The 22,285-nt window shown below is 37.7% G+C and overlaps 1 protein-coding gene across 8 annotated transcripts in view; it reads right to left on the bottom strand.

The window, feature by feature from the left end:
* The window catches only part of LOC108977110 (trichohyalin), a 115,712-nt gene that overhangs the window by 65,221 nt on the left and 28,206 nt on the right, over positions 1–22,285 (bottom strand). For all 8 annotated transcript variants that reach the window (XM_018946633.1, XM_018946634.1, XM_018946629.1 and 5 more), the window contains 5 exons: positions 16,615–16,731; positions 16,159–16,329; positions 15,770–16,026; positions 15,369–15,615; positions 13,854–13,909 (listed from right to left, as the gene is read on the bottom strand). In XM_018946633.1, coding sequence (XP_018802178.1) covers positions 13,854–13,909; positions 15,369–15,615; positions 15,770–16,026; positions 16,159–16,329; positions 16,615–16,729 — 846 coding nt within the window. In that variant the 5' untranslated portion in view covers positions 16,730–16,731. The remainder of the gene's footprint in view (positions 1–13,853; positions 13,910–15,368; positions 15,616–15,769; positions 16,027–16,158; positions 16,330–16,614; positions 16,732–22,285) is intronic.

The following is a 22,285-nucleotide window of genomic DNA, read 5'->3' as shown; positions in this document are numbered from 1 at the left end:
ACCATGTCGTATGAGCAAGACAAGTGTGAATATTGTATGAATGCTCAAGTCATTTGGTGTATAAGTCTAACTGCGTATAACTGTTAAAGCAGTGTTCTTATAAAATAAATTGTTGTAACATTTTTAGAGAGTGCAAAATTTTTTATTAGTACATAATCTTTTTAATTGATAATTTTACTTCCTTAAGGCAAAATATTAAAGTTCCCAAGTTGTATACGTGGGAAAGAAAACAAGATTTTTGCACGGTTTAAATATTAAGAAAGAGCTGTTTAGGTTGGATACTTATTTTTTGTGCTAAAACTGAAACTTCAGCAGACATTGCATTGCATAAAATCTATTAGAGAAATAACGGACCCCCTAATATACATACATATAATTCAGTGGAAATACAACAGAGAAAAGCTGCCTACCTAAAAACTGCGAGCAACTTTTCAATTTTGAAGTATTATGCATGTTTATAGAGCCTTTTGTTGTACTGAAATAGCAACTCTTAATACACAAAGGGCGTTTAAAACGCTTCGACATAAGAATGAAATGCACCAGTCATTGAGCTCTCTGTGGTGTTTTTATATGCAAGCGCTAAATAGAATTATGGTATAGTGTTTCTGAGCTTACATTTGGCACTATTGATTTATTTAATTAAGAAGTTATCAAAAATGCTTTTCCAAAAGGCACAGTCACATAGGCACAGGCTGCAAGCCTAGGTGGGTCGCGCATAGCAGCCGCGTAACTGTAAATACACCACACGTTGCGCTTGATATTGGCACGAAAGGCTCACTCTGTCTCGCTGCTGGGTATTAATGCATTCAAACATATGCTTTGGAAGTACACTCGCTTGCCAGTGTGAGTATGTGAAATAACGACTGTGTGAATGACGGTGCACTTTGTGTGTTGACAAAGTAAAGCAATTTGTTTGCTTTGTGCATGAATTGTAAATTCAATTTATTTTCGGTTTTGTAATCCCACCGGCTGACACACATACACACCTACATACGTTAGCCAAACACTGTTGCCTACCAACAGGCGCAGCGGCAGCCACGAAGCACTCCAACTGCCTGCAGCACTCGTTGCTCGCGTTCGCATCACGTGTTTGGCGGTATTGGAAGTGCGCCGACAATTGCATGCTCAAAAAGTTCAAGTTAAATGGAGCTAAATTATATTTCTTTTCAACTTTGTCACCGCTTTTATTTACAGTACGAACTCAAATTGAAATGGCAACAGAAAGTAATAACACACACACGACCGCAATACCTGGCTGAGTTTGTATGGATGTGTTGATGTACATTGTGCGGCAGGCAATCGATGTTTGGCATTGAGTGACGTGGTGGAGGGGGGTGGGGCAATATGATTTGTGATTTGTTGTTTTGAAACGTGAACTCATTCATTATTAATTTTGACCTACAAAACAAGCACACTTACACATGCACACCTGCATATGGATATTGAGCCAAACAATGCGCGTTGCTGCGCTGTTGTGTATGTGTGCGCATGTATGCATGTGTTGGTGAGTGTGAGTGCATGAATGAAAGGGGCCATTTAAATCTAATTAATTGACTGCCTGCATTTGTACTTTCACTGCTACAACAAACAGCACTAAATTTGTCATAAATATTTCCTGCAAACTGGCGCTCTAGCCTACCGTTATACATAGCATTTGGCGTGTTTGTATGTGGGTGGACAAGCATAGTGAAATGTGTTGGTGTGGGAGCAATTGCTCACGGCGAGGCCTTGTTATTTATGAAATTTTTAATGGGCGTGAAATGTCCGCACACACATACACACACACACACAGCGGCAGCGCATTCCAGCGCTAATGCATAGCTAAAGTGGCGAAAGCAACGCGGAGCAAGCTATTTACGAAACGTACTTATTGCCGAGCGTTAACAAGTTACCAATGCTCAAGGACCCTACAGTTTGCGCCAGCACTAATCAAACACAGCAGTTGGACGCTAATTAAGCGTGCTGCAATTGTTTTTGCTTTTGCCTTATAAATCCTTTCTTGTGTACATGTGTTGTTGTTTATATTTTCGTTCAAGCTTACTGGTTGAGTGTGTTTTTGTTTTGCTTATTTTTGTATGGCGACAGCGCAACTTACCCCCTTCTCTTCATTGGCGAATTTCTTAATCTCCTTCTCCAAATCAACCTGGCGCGTTCAGGGTCAAGTAACGGTTAGATATAAATGAAAATTAATTTGCTGTGAATATTTCTGTACTATCTATCTAAGTAAATTATTTTGTCCTTTGGCTATTCACTACTTGGAGTTGTGGGATTTTTCTGTGAGATATTCGAAAGAATTATTATCAATAAATTTACAAGCAAGGGGGTTTGATTAACCATGTAATGGAGATTAGCAATGCCTATTTACTGCTTGCATGAAGAATGTATTTAGATTTATAAAGGTGTGTTTCAAGAGCGAAGGAATCTCTATTTCGTTAAAAATATACAAAAATTAAATAGATGATAAAAATCATAGCTTTTTAGTTAACAAATTCTATCAATTTGAGGCCTATTGACTGATTTACCATTCTTGTTAGTATTTAGTGACCACAAGTTGCACCCAATTAAGTGATGCGGAAATAATATTCCACGATGACTCTACAAATTTCCAACCTGTAGGAGATAATACGTCCCTTCCGATTTAAAAACGAAAGGAAATGCACGGCTTCGTACCGTTTAAACTCTCTTTTATGGATGATTTGACGTACAATATATCAGAAGCGCTGGTATCTTACCTAATGACATTATATGGAGGGTCGTGTTCATACCGAAAAAAGGAGTCCCCATTTTCCTTCAAGAGAATGTCTCATTTCTTTAAAGATGTTTGAAAAGATTAAAACAAGCTTTTATTCTCGATTCACGGAAAGCTCACTTTACTCGCTAAATCCATGTATAAAAAGAAAGAAAGTAAAGTTGCAGGAAATTAAGGCACTTCATATTACGTCAGAGAATGGCGTTAACAGCAGTAAAGATAATGGTTGCCGAAAAGTGGCTGCATATATTCAGGACAACTGGGCTCAAAAGAATGCGGGGAAACAAAATAGTGCATGAGATTGCAAAAAGGGTCATCCATCGGTCTACAGTACCGGCATCAGAAATACGTATGTCATTAAGAACCATATACACGCGAAAGGACTGAGGACGAGACGGAATGACTCTTGAGATATGCAAAATTCATATGCAGTTCATGTGCAAGAGCACTTAAGAAAACTACGCCAGCTTTTTACTAACACATTATCACAGGGACTTTTTTGGCCTAACAGCTGGTCGGAACCTACTGGCACATGCCAGCCGCATGGGAATATTATTGACGACGATTAATGTAGGAAGAGCAGGGAATTAGGCATGAAAGAGAAGCTGGAACACTTCATTCGCAGTTCAATACATCAGAAGAAGTACAAAAATCGTGACAAATATGTTAGCTCAAATTAATCAGAGTCTCCTTCTGGCATTACTAAGGAAACATAGGTCTATATCTGGCGTGACATTCAACCAATTTATCCTAACCTGATTGGACGTTGAAAGACCTCTTAAAAGAGTGCATTTTGTATCGAAGTCGAATTCATATTAAATTGATCAGATATGGAAACACTGGATTGAAAAATGTATAAAGAAGAATACTTGTATAAACTCTGTTTATGTTTTGTGGTCTCTTACGGAATGAATAAACTTAGTTCGCCAGAGCGGATTCACCTTTGTTATATATACGAGTTGTAAGTCTAAGGCTTCTTTACTAAAATGAAAACTCACAGCTGCTGACCAAAAACTATATATTTTCACAAACCGATGACCACCCTTCTCACCTGTCATCATTTTCAAAGCGAACGCACACTTATCTAAGCCAAAATTCTTAAATGAAAATGGCGTTGCCAAAGGCATGTTTGGAGATTAGGTCCAGGCATAATCACCGGGAGCGCTAACTGTCGGAATCCATGAGGGAACCGACGGAAAGGCCGATCCGTTCTAAGCAAGAGAATTAATTTTGACATCGAAATAGCTAACGTCAAAAAAAGTTGTAGTCAAGGTGAGCAGGAGATCAGAAAAAATGGAAGAGTCTTCTTGTTGTCAATGCAAACTGAAATTTGTATAAAGACTGCACCTGAGTTGATATATGACAACAAATTATATTACAAATTTCCTTTTTGACGTGAAGACAAATAAAAAATATTAAGGCAATTCCATTCTGGAGACTAAGTACGGCCTCGTTTTCTGCGAAGTTTAGTTTGACTACACTCAATTTTTCCAAACATTTGAAAAAATCTTTCATGCAAGTTCCCTTAAAGTTCTCAAACCTAAAATCTATCACAAGCTCTAAGTTTTTAAGTAATCAATCAAGAATACATATGTTTTTGTGAAGCATTATAGGATACATTGATGATGTTAATAAATGCTGCTCAATGCGGCTTCAAACCATAAAGAGTACGAAACTGCTGCATTTAGTCGTTGCTTACAGCTTGAATAAGAGCACACAACTCAACTTTCTTGAGAAATTTAGCATTTTTGTAAAATTATAATTTAAATTATTTTTATTTGTCTACAAACTAGCAATAATTGCAAACATTGCTTTAACCAAGCGAAAATACGACTGACACATAATGATTAAAACCTGCGAAAAGTACAAATAATGTAGTACGCAAGGTGTGGGTACATGGCGTATGAGCAACCAAATAGCCCAACTAAACAGTAGCGAATATATGTTCATCGGGGCGTAAGAGCGACAGAACGAGACATTTGTATTTTCGCAATTTGTTGACTGACAGCGAGATACTCTGTACGACTACATATATGCTCATGAAAAGAGGCTGAAAATAGAAAATTTATATATACTTGATAACAAAAAGCACATCTAATGCAACAATAGCAACAACGAGCGTGGGAAATGAAAATCGACGTCAACATTAACAAAGTCGATGCTCAATTTGGACGACAGCTAGAGCACCGAAAAATAGTGCCAGCAACAGTGACAGCAACGAGCACAGCACAACATTAAAACGCCAACATTAACAGCAATAACAAAAACAACTGTTAACAACAATTTTTTATTATTATTGCGCTCGCATTATTCCCCTTTCTGCCGCCAGCGCCGCGCTCAACCGCGCCAGTGCCGTTTTCGTGCCATTTAGTTATATCCGTTCACACGCGCGTCGCGCCGCGTCCCTTACTGCGCCGCGCAACGCAAAGAACAGTGGAAAACGCACGCCAGGCTGTGCGTATAATTCGCGCATTGTGTGCCGCAACGGATTCAAGGGCATGTTAAATTGTACCTCCACCAATTTGTGTGCACATGTATGTGTGCGTTTGTGCTATCAAATTGTGGAGGACGCGTTGCGGGTGAACGTTTCATATGCTTTACGGCGACTGCTCGGTATTGGAAGTTCGAAATGAGCAGCGGCCAGGGGCGTGGGCAGCTCACATGCGGTGCGGCGCTCTGCCATGTAAAGTACAAGGCTTTTGCGTTATTTTGTTTACTTGCGGATGACGGATGGCGGAGGCAAGTGTGCTTCAATGGCTTTACAGCGTGGTGGCTGGGCGAGCTCGGTGCCAAAATGCCTGGCATGCTCGTGGACACTTTGTAGCCACGCACATTGTACTCGTACATTCCAAAACAGCAAATAAAATGTACACTTTTTCGCATTTGGCACAAGTTATAAGTTATACATTTATGGTTATGCGCAATTATTTATGTGTGCAGTAGCCGCTACTGGGCGTTTGTGGGTCGCTAAGTAGCGCCAAATGGGCTCTGGCAGACGCAGGTCCCGCCCGTACACCTCTTGTCTTGGCAGCATTAGAAATGTTCAACCATGTTATACGCGGAAATTAATTTAAATGCAGACAAAAGAGGTAATGTAGTAACACTTTCAGGAGTCCTTAGAGCTGCAGCAGCAGAGGTGGTGACGGAAGGGCCAGGTAGCCTGTGCCGGCTTGGTTAATTTTGATTACAATTAGAAATCAAGTTTATGTGCTGGACTGAGAGTGCATGCAGAAAGCGTTGGTAATTAGCAGCGTAGGCCAACAACAAAGTGGCAACTTTGTTAGGCGCTTAATCACGATTACAATCAAACAAATATTCGCAATTACGATGGCGACTTGGTCTCCTGCTTTTCCTTGCTTTCAAATGCCGACCACAGTAAATGACGTGAGCCGGAAGTCAAATCGCAAGCAAGCGTTCTTTGGAGTAAAATGCTCGTTAGTTCGTCGGCGCTTAGCCAGGTATCTTAAAGATAGAGGTACTAAGTGCCGACAGGCTCTGTAATACGACTATAAGACTCAAAGAAGTAAACAAAGGATTGGACCACCGTGTTGTAGATCCTTTTATTGCCTACAAGTTTGCCATATAGCATCTTCAACCATGGCCTTCCCCTTTTTCTCATCTAATATCGCACGCAAAACCATAATTTTTCCATTTATATATTTCCTGCTTTTTTCTAGCTTTTTTGAATCCGATAGTAGAGCCAATATACAGGCCTTAACTTCGCTGACATTGTGGCCAAAGCTAGTCAAGGAGCGCATTACTTGGCATCAATCTACTTTCAAACTAAGCATGTCTGGTTGGCTGGTCAAAGCGAAATCGTCGAAAAAGGCAAAGTAAATGAGTTTATACCTAAACTTCTTCAACATGGGAATGAGCAGGGGTTCCTCTGTCGTCGTGCATTCGAGCACTGTCCCTACAGGTATCGCGCAAGGAGAGTCTACGGGTATCACGCGAGTTAAGAAAGCGTTAGTTAGTAACCAGTAAGGCTGCAAAAGCCTTCTTGTCCATTTACCAACTTGCTCTTAGCAATGACAGCTGTCCTAGCTGGACACCGTCCCTTTTGCACTTACGGTGTATGGCGTGATATCTTGGAGGATGCAACTTATCCCAGTTGCAAGTTAAAATATGAGGTGAAACAGTTAACCTCTTTCTTCACTACTGTCCAACTTTCGCCATATTAATATTGAAGCATCTTGGTTGCCATCCTTTCTATGAACCCGGCGAGTTAGTAGTCTCAATAAAGCTATGGCAGCCTCTGGCGTTTTGTCGATATGCGACGGTCGTTTTGATCTCTACCTAGGAATTCTATGCATCGCAATTGACTGGTATCTTTAGCAGTCCAAGTAGAATTATTCACGGGTTCTGTCCAGTTACGGAGTTCCCCCAACGTACGAATTTATCAGTCACTGTGTCTTCTAGAACTTAGCGCGTTTTATCCTTAAATAGATTTTAGGATATTTGTTCTCATACATTTTCTTTATAAATTTCGTGTTTAACGCTTTAATTCTTTAGAGTAAAAGCCGCAAGCATTGCGGTTGGATTGTATTGGGCAAACGTCCTTCGACTTAGCAAAGCATGAACCTACACCAACACATATGAGCACACACATATATTACATAAGGCGAAACGCTTGATGTGTGGAACACAATGCTAGCGACAGACTGCAGCAGCACGACAGTGCACTGAAAACGGCGTTGTGAATCCTACTACAAGAACGTTTGTGAGAGGGCAGCAACATAACAATGGCGGGCATGTACACAAAACAACTCAGTTGTCCATTTTGAATGTACACAATTTCGTTGTGGCCATACTAATATTTTGCACTTCAATGAAATTTTAATATTTTGTTCAAAGTGAAATTTTTAAGCAAAAAATAAGTAAATAGGTAAATTTATTTGTTTTAAATTATCAATTGTTATTACAAATGATGTAGCAGAGCTATTTTATGCTTTTATTTGTAAAATAACATCAAGTTTGTTAGAGCTGTGAATAATTTTACATTTTACATATTAGTGGCATCACCACTCTACCTCATCTCTCTATCTTCCATTCTACTGTCAACTCCACTGTCGTCCTACTGTCGTTGGCAAATATAGGATAAAATTGAAGTTAGCGAGAACGACAACTGTCGGCCTGCCGTCGTGTAGCCATGCAGCTGTCAAAATAGGTCCGTCCATAAGAACGTGTGTATTTTAATATTTGACAGATGTCGTTTGCAGTCTGTCGCTAGCATTGTGTTTCGTGCATGACTGATTTTAATGCCTTATGCTCTTCTTGCACCGAATTTTATTACTTCTCTACACACTTTCATTGAGTACGCGACATGCCGTTGCGTGTAGAATTATTGGCTCCGAGATGGGTTAGCGACGCATAAAACACCTTGATGTGGCGAACGCGGAAGGGTGGCGGACGGCGCATTGGCGCCATAAAAAGGAAGTCAGTGCGAAGGTTTTGCATGAGAATTGGGTGATTTCACAGCCGTCAGACTGCTTGAGCGCTCTGACTTGTACAAAGCGCCTGGCAAGCAAGAGAGCGAGCGGGAAGCGCGAAGCGAAATTAGCGGAAAACTACACAACTACACTCATACTATGTATATATGCATGTATATGCCTGTATTTATGTACATAGAAAGTTGTGATGTATCGCTGAGAACATTAAGTGTGACACACACATGACTCCACACGCTGCCCCTTGAAGGCATTTTATTAAGACATACTCGTGGATATGTGCGAGCAACGCGACCGACACGCAACAGGGGGGTCAACAAAGAAGATAAAATTGTTACACGCAGCTGGTGAACTGGTGAGCTCTAACGAGCAACGCCTTATTGGCAATAATTCTCCAAACCGCATTGTTGCAGCGAATTTTAAGAAACTCTATAAAGTAGTCGCCGGCCTTACACGCTCGCCGGCTGTTCGCGTGCGCCTTTCTTGCAGCGGTTGCTGCTCGTATAATGCAATTACAGGCCACTCGCTGTTATACAATTTCATAGCGACATTATAGCCACAAGGCGATAAATCCGCTGCTGCATAAAGCTATATTCTATTACTACGCAATTATTAGTGACCTAATTTTTCGGGGTTTCCATTTTCTCTGGTTGTTTTGGGCTATCATTTTTCCTGACGCACTCGCTGTGCTGCACTTCCCTTTGCAGCAAGAGCGTCCAGCTGACAATCAGCACGAAATGCCATGGCACACAAGCGAGCATTGCATTCTCCTTTATCCCTGCATCAATGGGAATCGGTTTACAAGCTTGTTGTTGTCACGCAAAGTGCGACTGCTTGCTGAGCCCGCGCGTCCGTGAACCTAGACAATTTGGTGTTTTTTTTTGAAGCAGTTATGCACTAACAAACACACATTAAGGTTTGTACACTTCAGCTCATATCGTCGTGAATCCCTGTCTCCTCGCCATGTGCGCTTGCCCCCAATTGTGCTGCCATGTGATAATTTAAAGTGCAACGTTCCACGAAATACGAAATCAATCTATTCACACACGGAATGACTTCCGCTTCGTTTTTGGATCTTCTTGCTAATAGCTTCCTCTGGACTAAATGTCTAGATATGTGACTGCATGTATGGCAAAGTAACGGTTCCTGCTGGCAAGCATATTAATATAAGAGAAAGCGACACATAAGAGAAAATGATAGCCCTTTTGAGCTTAGGTTTATGTAAAATCAAAAATACAGTTATAATTGTATTGGAAGTGCTTCAATTAGAAATATCCGAAGAAGGCATACAAAGTACACATAGGGAATATCTCGACTCGCGTTAGCAGATATGACAAGAAGACTCTCACATTCGACTTTCATGGTCAGTAATTAAAAATGTCGTGAAATGTGGGCAACTTTTTAGTCCCCACTATTAAATGTTTCAAAAAACTAAATGACTCTTTTCATGTTTAATAGGGTCCTCCATATAGTTATAGAATACTATTTTATGTATGCCGAATAATATTCTTGAACATAAATTAATTTGTGAAGCATTGTAAATTTGAAGAATTGTTTCGATTTCCCTTCAAGAGTTAAGAAAGAACTCTTTCAGACTCTTGTGGCTTACCGACCGCCCCGCCCAGGCTACGGGAATAACATTGTCATTATAGCAAGACAAAAGTTTGAGTTTGTCAGTGATTAAGGGATGGATCCCTAGAATAGTTAAAGCTTAGGTCTATACCATTAGCAAATGAGCAGAAGTTATTCTAGAGAGAAACCATCTCAAAGAAAAAGTAGAACGAATTGCCATTCTCAGTGATAATCAAGGAGCACTTCAGGCAATCTAATCTGTTGAAATCAAATCAACAATGGTACTAGAGTGCAAATAAATGCTTACTAAAAACAACATCCTACCAGAATGAATTCCGGGCATGGAGTCATCAATGGAAATGTGTTGATTGACCTCCTGGGCGAAACAGGCCGTGGCAACCAGTCCAATAGGGCCGGAACCGTTCTCCGCCGTGGGTACCCCAACTTAACAAGTGACAGGCGAGGCTATTTCTGCAAGTGTTCAATAAAAACGATTCAAACAACGAATTCCTCTTCACAGAGAAATGCCCAATAAGATGTCACCTGGACAGTTCAGGATATTGCGTCATGAAGAAGCAAGAAGAAGGGCTCTGGTTATCGGCCAATAAATCTTATGTGAGTATACATTACAGTCATAAACCTAAGAGTTTTCCAAGCATCCTTAATTTTACTGGCCTAAACAAACTGTTGCGATATTAGCAGTGAGCACAATAGACAACAGGTCTCTCTGTCTAACTGAACCCTAATTTGTGGGCACACAATCATGTTGAGGTTAAAAATCTTGTAGTGTGCAAATTATCGATATTGTTAGGAGGAGAAACACCAAGATAATTTCTTACTCCACTACATATCTAGCTTTCACTGGACTGAAGTTGAAGTATTTTTCTATAGTCAATCCATCGATGATTTGGTAGCAAGTGATAAAATCCAACAAATACATTTAAGACAGGTTGAAACCGTATTTGCGAGAATTATTTTATCTATACTCAACAGTTCTTGGCATCATAAAAAAGCGACGTTCTTAGCTGTCTATACATATATCCTTTTTGAGCCTTGCGACTCGGATCAGTCCTATTATTTATTCTAGGCTAATTCAGCTATTTTCTTACTAAGTAAATTGCAAATTAAACGTTTTTTAGCTACTGTAGACCGAACAAAATAAAAGCATATAATCTATGGTAAACCGCTGCCAAACAAAAATAAGTAACTGCAAACCCTTGAAGACTTAGTGTATATATCTATCAAGCTACATACTCCAAAAACGTCATACAAAATTGTTACCCATAAAATCAGTGAGTGGAGTTTACTGTTATGCTTTATACGTGCGTGTTTCTTTGAAATATTATCTTCAAAATTAAAAGAAAATGAGAACTATATTTATCTCGGTCTTATTTTCCATTAAAACCGTTATAAACCACTCAAAGCGCTATCTCCATGATTGGTAAATTCGAACGCCCCATTTCTTTTAGGAATAAATTAGAAATTTCCATATACTTCAAATAGATTTTAATCCACGTGGAAATGCCGTGCAATAAACCAAGCCGTTATAAATAGAAAGACGGATAAAAACAACAACTACTCAGGGAATATGCATAATAAGTGAGATTATATGGCGAAGGAGATATTAAAAGGCAAAGAAACCATGAGAGTCGAGCCAGAATTAAAACAAAAAAGCTACGCCAGGCAGCGCTGAATGCAAAAGTGAAGAAAAAGTAATAAAGGACATTAGCTAAAAACTCGGCAAAGAATGCAACACAGAGTGCGAAACGATGCAATAAGCCAAGTAACAATAACAATAACTGCTACAAAGCGGTGTAAAAAGTAATGGACAGACAAAGCTGCCGGATTGTAAAAACAAATATATATATATATATAAATGTGTGTAAATTTATGTGTGTATGTGTGTGAAAGGACTTTTTAAATACAAGTAGAATAGGGTTTCTGTGTAAACGCAGCCATCAAGGACGGGAATCAGGGGCAGGGAATACAAGACATGCGCTTCACGACAAAATGCATGAGGATGCGGCGGCAAAGCTGCAACACAGAGATGCTTTGGCTGTTGGCAGCAACATATTATTAAAGTTCTTAGTTTTGGTCCGCGTCTTTGAGTGCCAGCTGGCGGGTGAGCGACGCGTGTGTGAGTGCGTAGGAGATGGTGAGGCTGCGTGGGCAAGAAAATCTATCAAATTGAATTGTGTTGTTATGCAGATGAACACAAAACTTATGGAACTTGTACACGGCAAATCTAGCAGTTAGATACTTCGAGCGAGAGTTGAGTGAAGCAGCGAAAAAAGTCGAAACGTACAAAATATCATGTAGCGCCAAGGATAAGCAGCGAAAAACGAAAAAAAGTACTACGAAACCGAAACGAAAAATATATTGGAAACATGTGTTTGTACGTGTGTGTGTGTGTGTGTGTTAAGAAACTGGTAATAAGGAACGAATAACTACTAATACTAAGAAGATGTACAGTTAACACTAAAGTGGAAATATCTTCGCCGGTATATATGTGTGCGTGTGTGATTGTTGTTGTGCGCTTTTATGCAGAAACTGGAACAGTTCACTGCGCATTGTAGCTGCCCCACGTCAATATCACAGCACACTACTTAAACTATAGACCTACTTATGCACCGGTGTGTGTGTGTGTGTGTATGTGTATTTGTTTTCAAAGGCGAGCGCTAGATGACTACTCGGAGCTAGGGATTTTAGGGAAATTAAAATTTTTCCTCTATCGAAACACACACACTTACATGGCTACGTATAGAAATATTTATTTATTTGTTTGCTGACTCATTACTTGTATTGGAGCACCTGCGGAGTGGGGGCAGGGGTATCGTAACATTTATGGTTGAACGCTACACAAACACTGACATACATGTCGCTACGGAGAAGGCATGTGTGCGCACTAGAGGGTTAAGCGAGTAATACTTTTCATTGAGATTTCTAATTTTTTGTTGTTTTTGTTATTTTTTATTTTTGTTTCTCTTTTAAGCGCTAAATACACTTTCAGATGCAAGTTAAAGCAACAGCAATCTCGAAAGTAATAAGAACGAAATAATGACGGAAAACTGAACATTAAGTTAATGTGATGAGAGTCGATTTCTAAGCAAGTGTTCTTAACAAAAACAAAAACAAAAACAAGAAAATAGTGTTTACTTAGTATGTATGCGCAGCATCCTTAATTGTAATGTTGCAAAAATGCTTTATTTTTTTCGATGTTTTTTTTTTTTTTTTTTTTTTTTTGTTTTTTTTTTTCTAATTTTTTTTTTTTTTTTTTTTTTTTTTTTTTTTTTTTTTCAAATGCATACCAACAAAAATGAAGGTTGTTGCATGTCAGATGAGCGGATGATCGCATGAGTGATGAAGCGTGAGTAAAAATGTGCTCGCTTCACTTTCGATGCGTTGGACGATTGATTGCATAATGAGTTTTATCGACAAATAGCTGTTGTTACACTAAATAAACGGCGCATTATCACATATGTATGTATGTATGAATATATGGTAAGTAATAGCATGTAATTAGAAAATTATATCGAACTGCGTAGCAAATTTCTAAAGTACTAAGAATAAACGAGTAGTCCGAGTTTTATACGAATAGAAACAGAAACAGAAACAGAAAGACAAAGAAACATTTTGTGAATGTGTGTGTGTGTTCGTTAATAATTTTAAAGCCAAGTTAAACATTTATTATTATTATTTGTGATTATTTTGTTCATCAATTGAAAATTCGAACGTCGCTCAATAGAAAACGAAATCACTTTTAGCTATTTTTCGGCAGACACAACTGCAGAAGCAGCGTTTAAAAGGCTAGTTTAAGGATTTTTTTGAACAGCGTTGTTGTGATTTCTATGCATTCAAAGCTGATTCACAGCGACTTTGTGCCTGCTAGCCTTTGGTTCGAAAAATTTAATCAGTTTATGTTTATTTTGGAATCTTTGAAAATTTTCATAAATTCGCATAAATTTTTTTCGTATTTTTTTTACTAAAAGCATTTGTCGATTGTTGTTTTTTATTTTGGTATAAATATACGTTTCGCTGATAAATTTTGTTTAACTTTCGAAAAAGGTAACTAAAACAGTATTTACCTGTTTTTGGGCCATGGCTTGCATTTGCTGGAACATTTGTCGCTCCTCCTCCTTACCTGTAAAGCGGATGAGACGTTCGAAAGAATCAAAGAGCAAAGAAGAGAGTGAATGTGTTGTTGTATACAAGTTGTGGAAATACGTAAATATGTTAAATAACCTCAAGAGCCGTCAGTCGCTGTGATCGCTAACTCATCTCTAATATCATTCAAGCTTATTTCAATGCTCACTCTAACCTAATTTTCTTTCATTATTCTTGGCCATACCATTAAATTATTTAAAACTATTATTTTAAAAGCATATTTGTAGGATCCATTTTCTTGAGGAATTTAAAATTAGTACGAACTTTTCCAAATTAAATTTTTTGTGGTGAGACGAATATATAAAAGTTTTGAATGGAATGTCTCAGAAAAGTTTGCCGAGAATAGAGAGCATAATAAAATCCTATTCTTCAAGCGCTAGCAAATCGGTTCTCCTAATTTCTAATTTGGTAAAAAGTGGGTAAATAATTCAATGAACTTTCCGAATCGTCATTGAAAATATGTGTTCCAGAATTATGATTTAACAGCTGAAGTCAATATGTGTTCTTTCCACAAATGGTAACGTCTTTCCTGGTAAGAAAATACTCTTAGTGTTCATATTTTCCAAGGCATTTCACAAAAAGATGTTTATCCCATCCCAAAACAGTCGGTTTTACATTACCGGAATCGACCCGATTTTATCCAGCCAAGGGTTAAATTTTTGGGAGATCTAACTCCGTTCAGATCTATAAGTTTTAGTATAAGTATATATTTCACACCAATTGTTCTTTTTACCCTCAGTGACACCTTTTGCCAGGGATGGGGATTTAAATGAAGTATGTCAGTAACTCTAAGTACTCAGCTATAAAAGCCATACCTACCATACTCATACCTTCCGCGACCCCATCGAGCACCCAAGGCAATGCTTGCAAGTTTAGGTGAGATCCAGTAACCAAACCGTGTGGAGAAGGAGCTTTGGTAGGGACACTCAGATATACCCGGTTTCGGTTCAGTCATCTGTCTTGGAGCAATCTGCTGGTTATATAAAAGCGATCACTGAAACTTGTTCCTTAGCTAGGATTGTGTCGCTAGACTTGGGGAACGCCATTTAAAAATGAAACGCCATTGAAAGGTACATGAAAGCCTCGGAAGCGAAGAAGAGAGTTAAAAAACATAAAATATTTGATGATCTTGGGAAGTTCAGACCATAGTTGCAATATATGTATTTGTAACTGCTCTCGAAGTTTTTATATAAAAATTTAATGTTTGTTTCTTCGTACGTGGAGGAAAGCCTCTGACAATGAGTAATACCTCAGTACGATACCCAATAGAATCATAAAATAATTGTATCTAACCTAATACAAGCTGTGGAATTAATCATCGCTACTCTTAGGCTAGTCCCAAAAATTAAATTTTAATTGATGTTTATGTTTAAAATAGGACCTAAGCATTTTGAAGAGCGCCTAAAAGGAGCTGATCTATGTATGTATACACTTACCCATTCCCTTGGTTTGCAACATCTCCAATAATTTCTTGATACTTTCATCGCGCGCAATGAGCGTTTGTTTTTGTGTTTCCACGCGGCACTCAAGATCCTTAATCGTCTCGCGTAATATGCTGATCTCGCGCTGTAAATGATCGTTTTCCGCGTACAAAGCCTCCATTTGTTGTTGCATTTCTATGTTAGGCTGTCGCATGCGCATACGTAACTCCTCCTCCAGCTGACGCACCAACATCGCTTGTTTCTAAAGAAAAAGTTAACCAGTACGAACAGTTGGAGATCAGTGTCATTTATAAGTCGGAAGAATAGCTCTTGAGAATAAACCTAATATAATATCGTAAAGCTACAGCAGTTAGTGTTTCGAAATGCTTTGCGTATTGAAGTGTAATGTTTCTTACTTGATTCTCCGTGCTCAGCAACTTTAGCTGGTCGTTAATCAAACTGTATTTGGCGCTCTCTTCTTTACGTAACGCTCGCTCCTTCTTCAGCTCCGGCGACCAAAATGTCTTTATGCTGTGCATCGAACTGCCCAACTTTTGGTTTGTCAGTTCTAACTCTCGCTTAAGTTGACCTAATTCGCGCTGCAGATCTGTATTTTGATGCTGTAGATCGCCCAGATACGCTCGATCCGACGATGGTAAGCCCGTTTGATAACCTGAAAGAAGCAAAATCATAAAAGTTACAGTGCATTCGAAGGCAGTTAAGAAAGTATCTCTCAAAGGTCATTTTTATATAATTTTAGGATTTCATTTCTGATCCACGTCACTTCACATTTTAACGCACTTACCTATAGGATTGGGGCTCTGTCGCGCTGAACGTCCGTACAACTCGTCCTCCAAATACAATCCTCTCTCGAGTGACCTATCGCGTGAGCGATCGCGTGGCTCACGTATGGGTATAAATTCACGATCGTGCGGATCAACCAAGCCACCGCGATCCAGCGACTGGTAACGGGTTCCTGTGCAAACGAAAATTATAAGCAAATCTTATTAGTAAATTTTGTCTTTCTAAGTCATTAATGAGAGACATATTCAGGTAAATACAGACAAATTTCTCATATTAATTTGGCAGTTGGCATCATGGCATCAATTTTGTGTTTAGTATAAGTAACGATCTTTGATTACATCAACTTTTTAGTTTATGTCGAACGTAATCGCCGGTTAACCGCTATTCGCCAGTTAACTCCAAATTAGTGTTGAGAAATCGCCAAGTTTGTGGAGTGTAAGAAATACAGTTTATTTACTTGGATAATCCATGGCGTGTGACATCGGCGGTCTGCTGGCACTCCGACTCCGATGGTGGCCCGCACCGGCTGGACTTGTTGGCTCATCCATGTCTCTATAGTATGGACTGCCCATTGCTGTAATTCACACAATTATGACGATGATAATAATGAGGGTGATGTGGCTAAGGGATGTGATACGTGTGAGTAGAGAAAAGTGATTGTGAGAGGACTATGGATGTGGTCATGGTCGGTGGTCGGTGGTTCGTGGTTAGTTGTGGGTAGTAAGCGGTGTCATTTGCTGGTGTTCGCTGGTAAGGGAATTTTTATTTCATTTTTGGGCTTGGATGGGTGATTCAGTGTGGAAGTAGGTAACGTATCAAAATAAACAGTGCATTCGGGATTTATCGCATTTTTCTGGAATTGCTAGTACGTGTCAAAGCATTTAAATGATCGCTTTCAAAATATTAAAATATTTTAATGTGTATGAAAGTAATAAACGAAATTAAAATTTTAAAGGCTAAATGAAAATTGTATGCAAATATACATGGCAACGCTATCATGTTTGTACGAGTATGAGCGTGTTGTTGCTTGTTGATGAAGTTTTGCAACAAAACAAAAAGCTTTTAATTAATGGGAATACTAACGGAGCACTGAAACAAAAATAGGTCACTAAAAGTTCTCTATACACTTTTTACAGTTTAACTAATTGGAAAAAGCGGTAAGTGTGTGTATATATATTTGTGTGTGCATGTTGGCAATGCTCATGTGATGGGCGTGCATTGAGCCTTTCCTGTACGGAGAGCGTTATTTTCAAAAATAATGAAACTTGTGTGGCTGTGTTTGTAAGATTGCTCCAAAGTGCGTGTTTGCCTACGGAAAACTACTGGTTGACCTCCCTTTGGATATTTAAATTATTGCTTTGGGATTGCCTTACTTGCAATGAATAACGGCGTGTGGTACGTCAGAGCGATATTATAGGGTTCCACTTTAAAGGAACATTGTATGTAAACAGTAATTATATTATTTTGAAAAGGGCCGCCGCTGGCAGAAAAACTAGCCAAGAAATAATGACTTTATACTTCCATGCTGGGAACAAAGTCGGCTTAACTAAAATTTGGACGGCGGTCTTCAGCGTCACTCAAACATTGCTGTTAAGGCTAAAGGAGTGACCCCTTATATTTTCGATGATTTATAAGCCTACTATTTGGATTTGGATTGCTTCAGCATAGTTATAATACGCTTCACAGCTGTATTTTTTAATAGCGGAGCAGGGTATAAAAAGAACTTTATTCTGATCTTTGATCAGTTAATTCGAATGGCAATGAACACTATGCTCGGATATATCATCATCAAGATATCTTGTCTAATAAAAAATATTTCCAAAGAAGGACCTGAGTGGAAACGGACAGTTTATTTGGCAGCTATATGCGATATCGGCGATTCTGGTAAAACAGCAATTTCTTAAAGGGAAAAGGACTGAGAGAAAAGTTCGTGTACGTATACAGACGGAGAGATAGGCGGGCATGGACAAATCGACTCAACTTGTCTTCCAAGGATTTATTGCCATCGTAATGAAATAATTTGCCTGCAGCATATATGCATGGTGTATAAGTAATATGAGTATTAACTCTCTTCGGGTCCGTTTCTGTATTTAAAGGCGGCCTTATCAGTTTCCAATCATTGATGGAAGAGCATATGAACTTCAAATTTTGCTGATAACAGACATTTTATTTACAATGGTCTTAGTGACCCGTTAACTACCCAAATTACATATTTTAAACCTTTGTTATTACCATTTTAATAAAAAAAAGTTTATTTCTTTTTTCTTGTTTGAAAATCAATTGAAATTAAAGTATTTTGTCGTTGGAAGTCGTCAAGTTCCATTCAAGAAACAATCTAACAAAATCATTCAGCTCTTTAACTACGCATAAGTTCATCCAACTACGCATGCTACTGTTTCGTTATTTTGCTAAAGTTAAAGCCGCTTGTAAAGCTCTACCATTCACCCTGATGTATTTGACAGAAACCTGAAAGTCATTGAAGTGCCATCGAGTTTAGTCTATCTAAGAAGATTCAATAGAGTTAATATATTCTTCATTGATGAAGTTGAAGTATACGCAGTATCTCTCATTACCCCGGAAGATTATTGCGAGAGCGTACTAAAGGGTCGCATGTCGCATTACAACTACTACTTATGTGGATTTAAGATATTGAGCGAGGAACCGAAGAATGCTAGCTCGCTCAAGCGAAATTTTGATCACTTTTTAAATAAATTTAAACTACACCTTATTATGCTGGTGTTTTCAAGTAGCAGACTATAGATACACATATGTATAGTTATAAGGATGGGCCAAAAACTTTGTAGATTTTCCTTGGCTACCATGAATCAATATGCTGGGACTAGTAGAGTCTTTGTGATCTAGGAGTGGGCACAGCAGACCTAAGGGCGCGGTGAGTTCCTCGTTAATTGATCTAATCTAATTTACCCTGAAAATACCGTTCGAAATTACGAAACAAAATTCTGCTAAAGTGTGAGCTCTTTATATTATTATTTCTCATAGAACACAGAGATATTGTTTTTTATTATTATTATTTTTATTTTTATTTTTTTTATTTAATGCATGTGAAAAAATTATTGTTTAGTAAGTGTGAAAACTAATTCTTGTTGGAAAATTAACGAACTACAAAAATGTCAGTTGGTAATTGGTTTCAAAGTCGACTCGTTCAAAAGCAATTCGAGCTCAAAATCCCACCTTAAATCGTAAGTGACAACCAGATATTTTTGGTCATTTCGTACGATATTTTAATTGTATGAAGAAAGCAAAAAAAAAGTATTTTCTTTTATCCCCCAAATACATGTATATAGCGTCACCTAAAATGCAAGACAACGTAACACCACTTTGGATAAGTTTACATTCAAAAAATTTGGAATTTTGGTTATATTTTGAATATATGTGACAGCGGCAGCTGAAAATTGTGTACTACATACATATATGTAAGTAATATGTGAATCATAAACAATAAAAAACTCAATTTCGATATTTTTGGTGATAAGTTGTTTTGCATTTTAAGTGATTATACATGTGATATCATAAACGTGAATGACTGGCTAATGCAATGAATTGCTGAGTTGCTGGGTTGGCATATCTATTTTACTAACCATAGTTGTAATCCAGCTTGCCGCCTTAATTTGTTACGACACAACGAAGGAACAGTTATATAAGTAAGTGTATGGCGACTTGATTGCGGCACGCCTTGCAACAAACCAACGCGTCGCACCTTCTATCGGGAAGGAATGCTTACTACTTCTAAACTACATTTGATATGTATGTGTGTGTGAGTGTTCGTGTTCGTGTGTTAGTTGGCAACAAATTGTCACATAATTAATGAAATGAAATCGAAACGAAAAGCGTTAATGTATGCGCCAAGCGATGATAAATGCAACAGAAAAATGTTTCATGCGCATGCGTGATGTAAGATAAAATGAATATTAGGTTCAAGTTTGCAATCGTTCGTTATTCAAAGAAACAATATCATAAATTATAATGTACGAGTTTATGTTCACATACAATAATACTTCATTTCGATTTATTTACTTAAACTTAAAAGTAAACGACTGCGAAAACTCTTACTTAATTGACTACGTAGCAATTATTCTATGTATAACTATTGTAAACAAAAAAACAATATTATTATAACTAAATTTACGAGTATGCTGCAATATTTTACTGATGGCGAGAGCTTATAGTGAAGTTGATTGAAATAAGGAAAAAATACACAAAGAAAGAAGCTTCCACGACGGCTTTGTACGACAGCTACAATTCGTGCTTAATTTCGTGAAGATATCTCGACAGCAAATCAGCAGCCTTGTACAAAACTACAGAGCGATATCTCAAAGTCAGAAGGAATAGTTACGGCTAAATCAACCCAACTCGCCATGAAGTTTATATACCAAACATTCTTATTTATTTTATATGGTCTAAGACATTTACTTCTGGGTGCCATAAACTTCGTAGCAAAATAAATATAAATTATAAATAGTAACAAAATTCACTTCAGTATTTTCTGTCTAAAGGGATTGTAATCGTATTGTTTTCATGTATTATTACTAGTACTCGTTAGTGCAGTCGCTGACAATTTCACTAAATATTTTTGGGCAATGATACTAGGCTCGATCAATATAGGTATTTTTACTCCAGTTTAGGTATCCACACAACATCGAAATGCCCGTGAGAATATAGGAGAATATCAATTGCGTTTAAGACTGTTTTTATTACCAAAAGTAGGCTCCTTTTTGTACTTTTTGTGGTCCAAGTTGGTGTCAGATACGAACAAAAATCTTTTGATTAATTTTAGTAATGTGTATATTACATTCGTATACCTATTGCCAGAACTAAATATTTACTTTGGGCTTCAGCAGTAACTAATTGGTTAATAAAGAGTTATTTTTTAGCTTATGATCAACGGATAATCAAAATGGGTACATTAAATTTGTTGAGATTAGTTCCTGTCATACGAGTGTGTTCAAATTTTGCACGAACGTATATTTGTCGGCTCATTATTTGCATTGAAAGAAGCACAATTTGACAACAACAATTCAATTCAATTGAAAACACCCAGCGAAAAACAACCTTTTTATTTTTAGATATGTAGTTTTCAATGAGCCAATAGCGCTTTCGGTTTACTGCCTTTTTGGCCGATGTTATTTGAGTTATACTCAGTTTGGTTCGCCATCTTATAATGAGCGTATTTACTTCAGAACAATGTTTGCCATATTGGAAACGTTTTACCAGTATAATGGTTCGAAAAAGGATGAGGAACATATTTTTTTGGATACGTTATTGAAAAACACTGTCGCATTTATTGTGATCACATTCCGCAAGCCACTGTGAACACGCTTTACATTCTCATTTTGGTGTACCTTATGGGCAGAGGGAACCATATTTCTTCAAAAATGAAGTCGCGCTTAATGTTGCAGATGAGTCGGATACGATTGATGCCTTGGAAAGGAATATTTTGGGTATTATTACTGACATTTGACCCCAATTGCTACAAAAAGTGGTCAATAATTAGGACTCTTGGCTCGGACCAGTCGAAATGCTCACTTGTCTCAAACAATTTTTGAAACATAATGACAAAACCTTATCATTATATTAATGGTAAATTGTTAATAGCTTTAATAGTTTTTTTTTTATTTCTCCTTGAAAGCCACTTAAAAAAGTACTCTTTATATAATTTATATTCTTTATTAACCCAAGAAGCTTGATGACGTTATATAATTTATTTAAAGTAATATCATTTGTTTAAAGTCTCATTTTCACCAAAAGCTCTGCCATCAGTAAATTTTATAAAAGAGACATAAATGAAAATGAAAGGAAATAAAATATCCACTAAATTAATTGCTATAAACTATACATTAATATTAATTTAATATTTTGAAAACTGTTGTTGTGCAATTTATAACTGTCAGTGTCGCAAAGTTATTTGCATTTTAACGGTAAGTAAAATATTTGAATTCCGTTATATTGAAACAACGTCACAAGCCAATTCCATGTGTTCCCTGCTGCACGTAGCAATTACGTATGTACCATAAATACCATAAATACCGATATATACATACATACATAAGAGTTTGACATTATTTTTACGGGTTAATAAAATTTCCAATATAAATATGCATATTTTACGT

This window comes from Bactrocera latifrons, unplaced genomic scaffold (genome assembly GCF_001853355.1).
Source record: "Bactrocera latifrons isolate USDA-ARS-PBARC rearing strain unplaced genomic scaffold, ASM185335v1 scaffold_84, whole genome shotgun sequence".
Taxonomy (NCBI): domain Eukaryota; kingdom Metazoa; phylum Arthropoda; class Insecta; order Diptera; family Tephritidae; genus Bactrocera; species Bactrocera latifrons.
The sequence above is the reverse complement of the archived record's forward strand: the minus strand, read 5'-3'. Positions and strand labels throughout refer to the sequence as shown.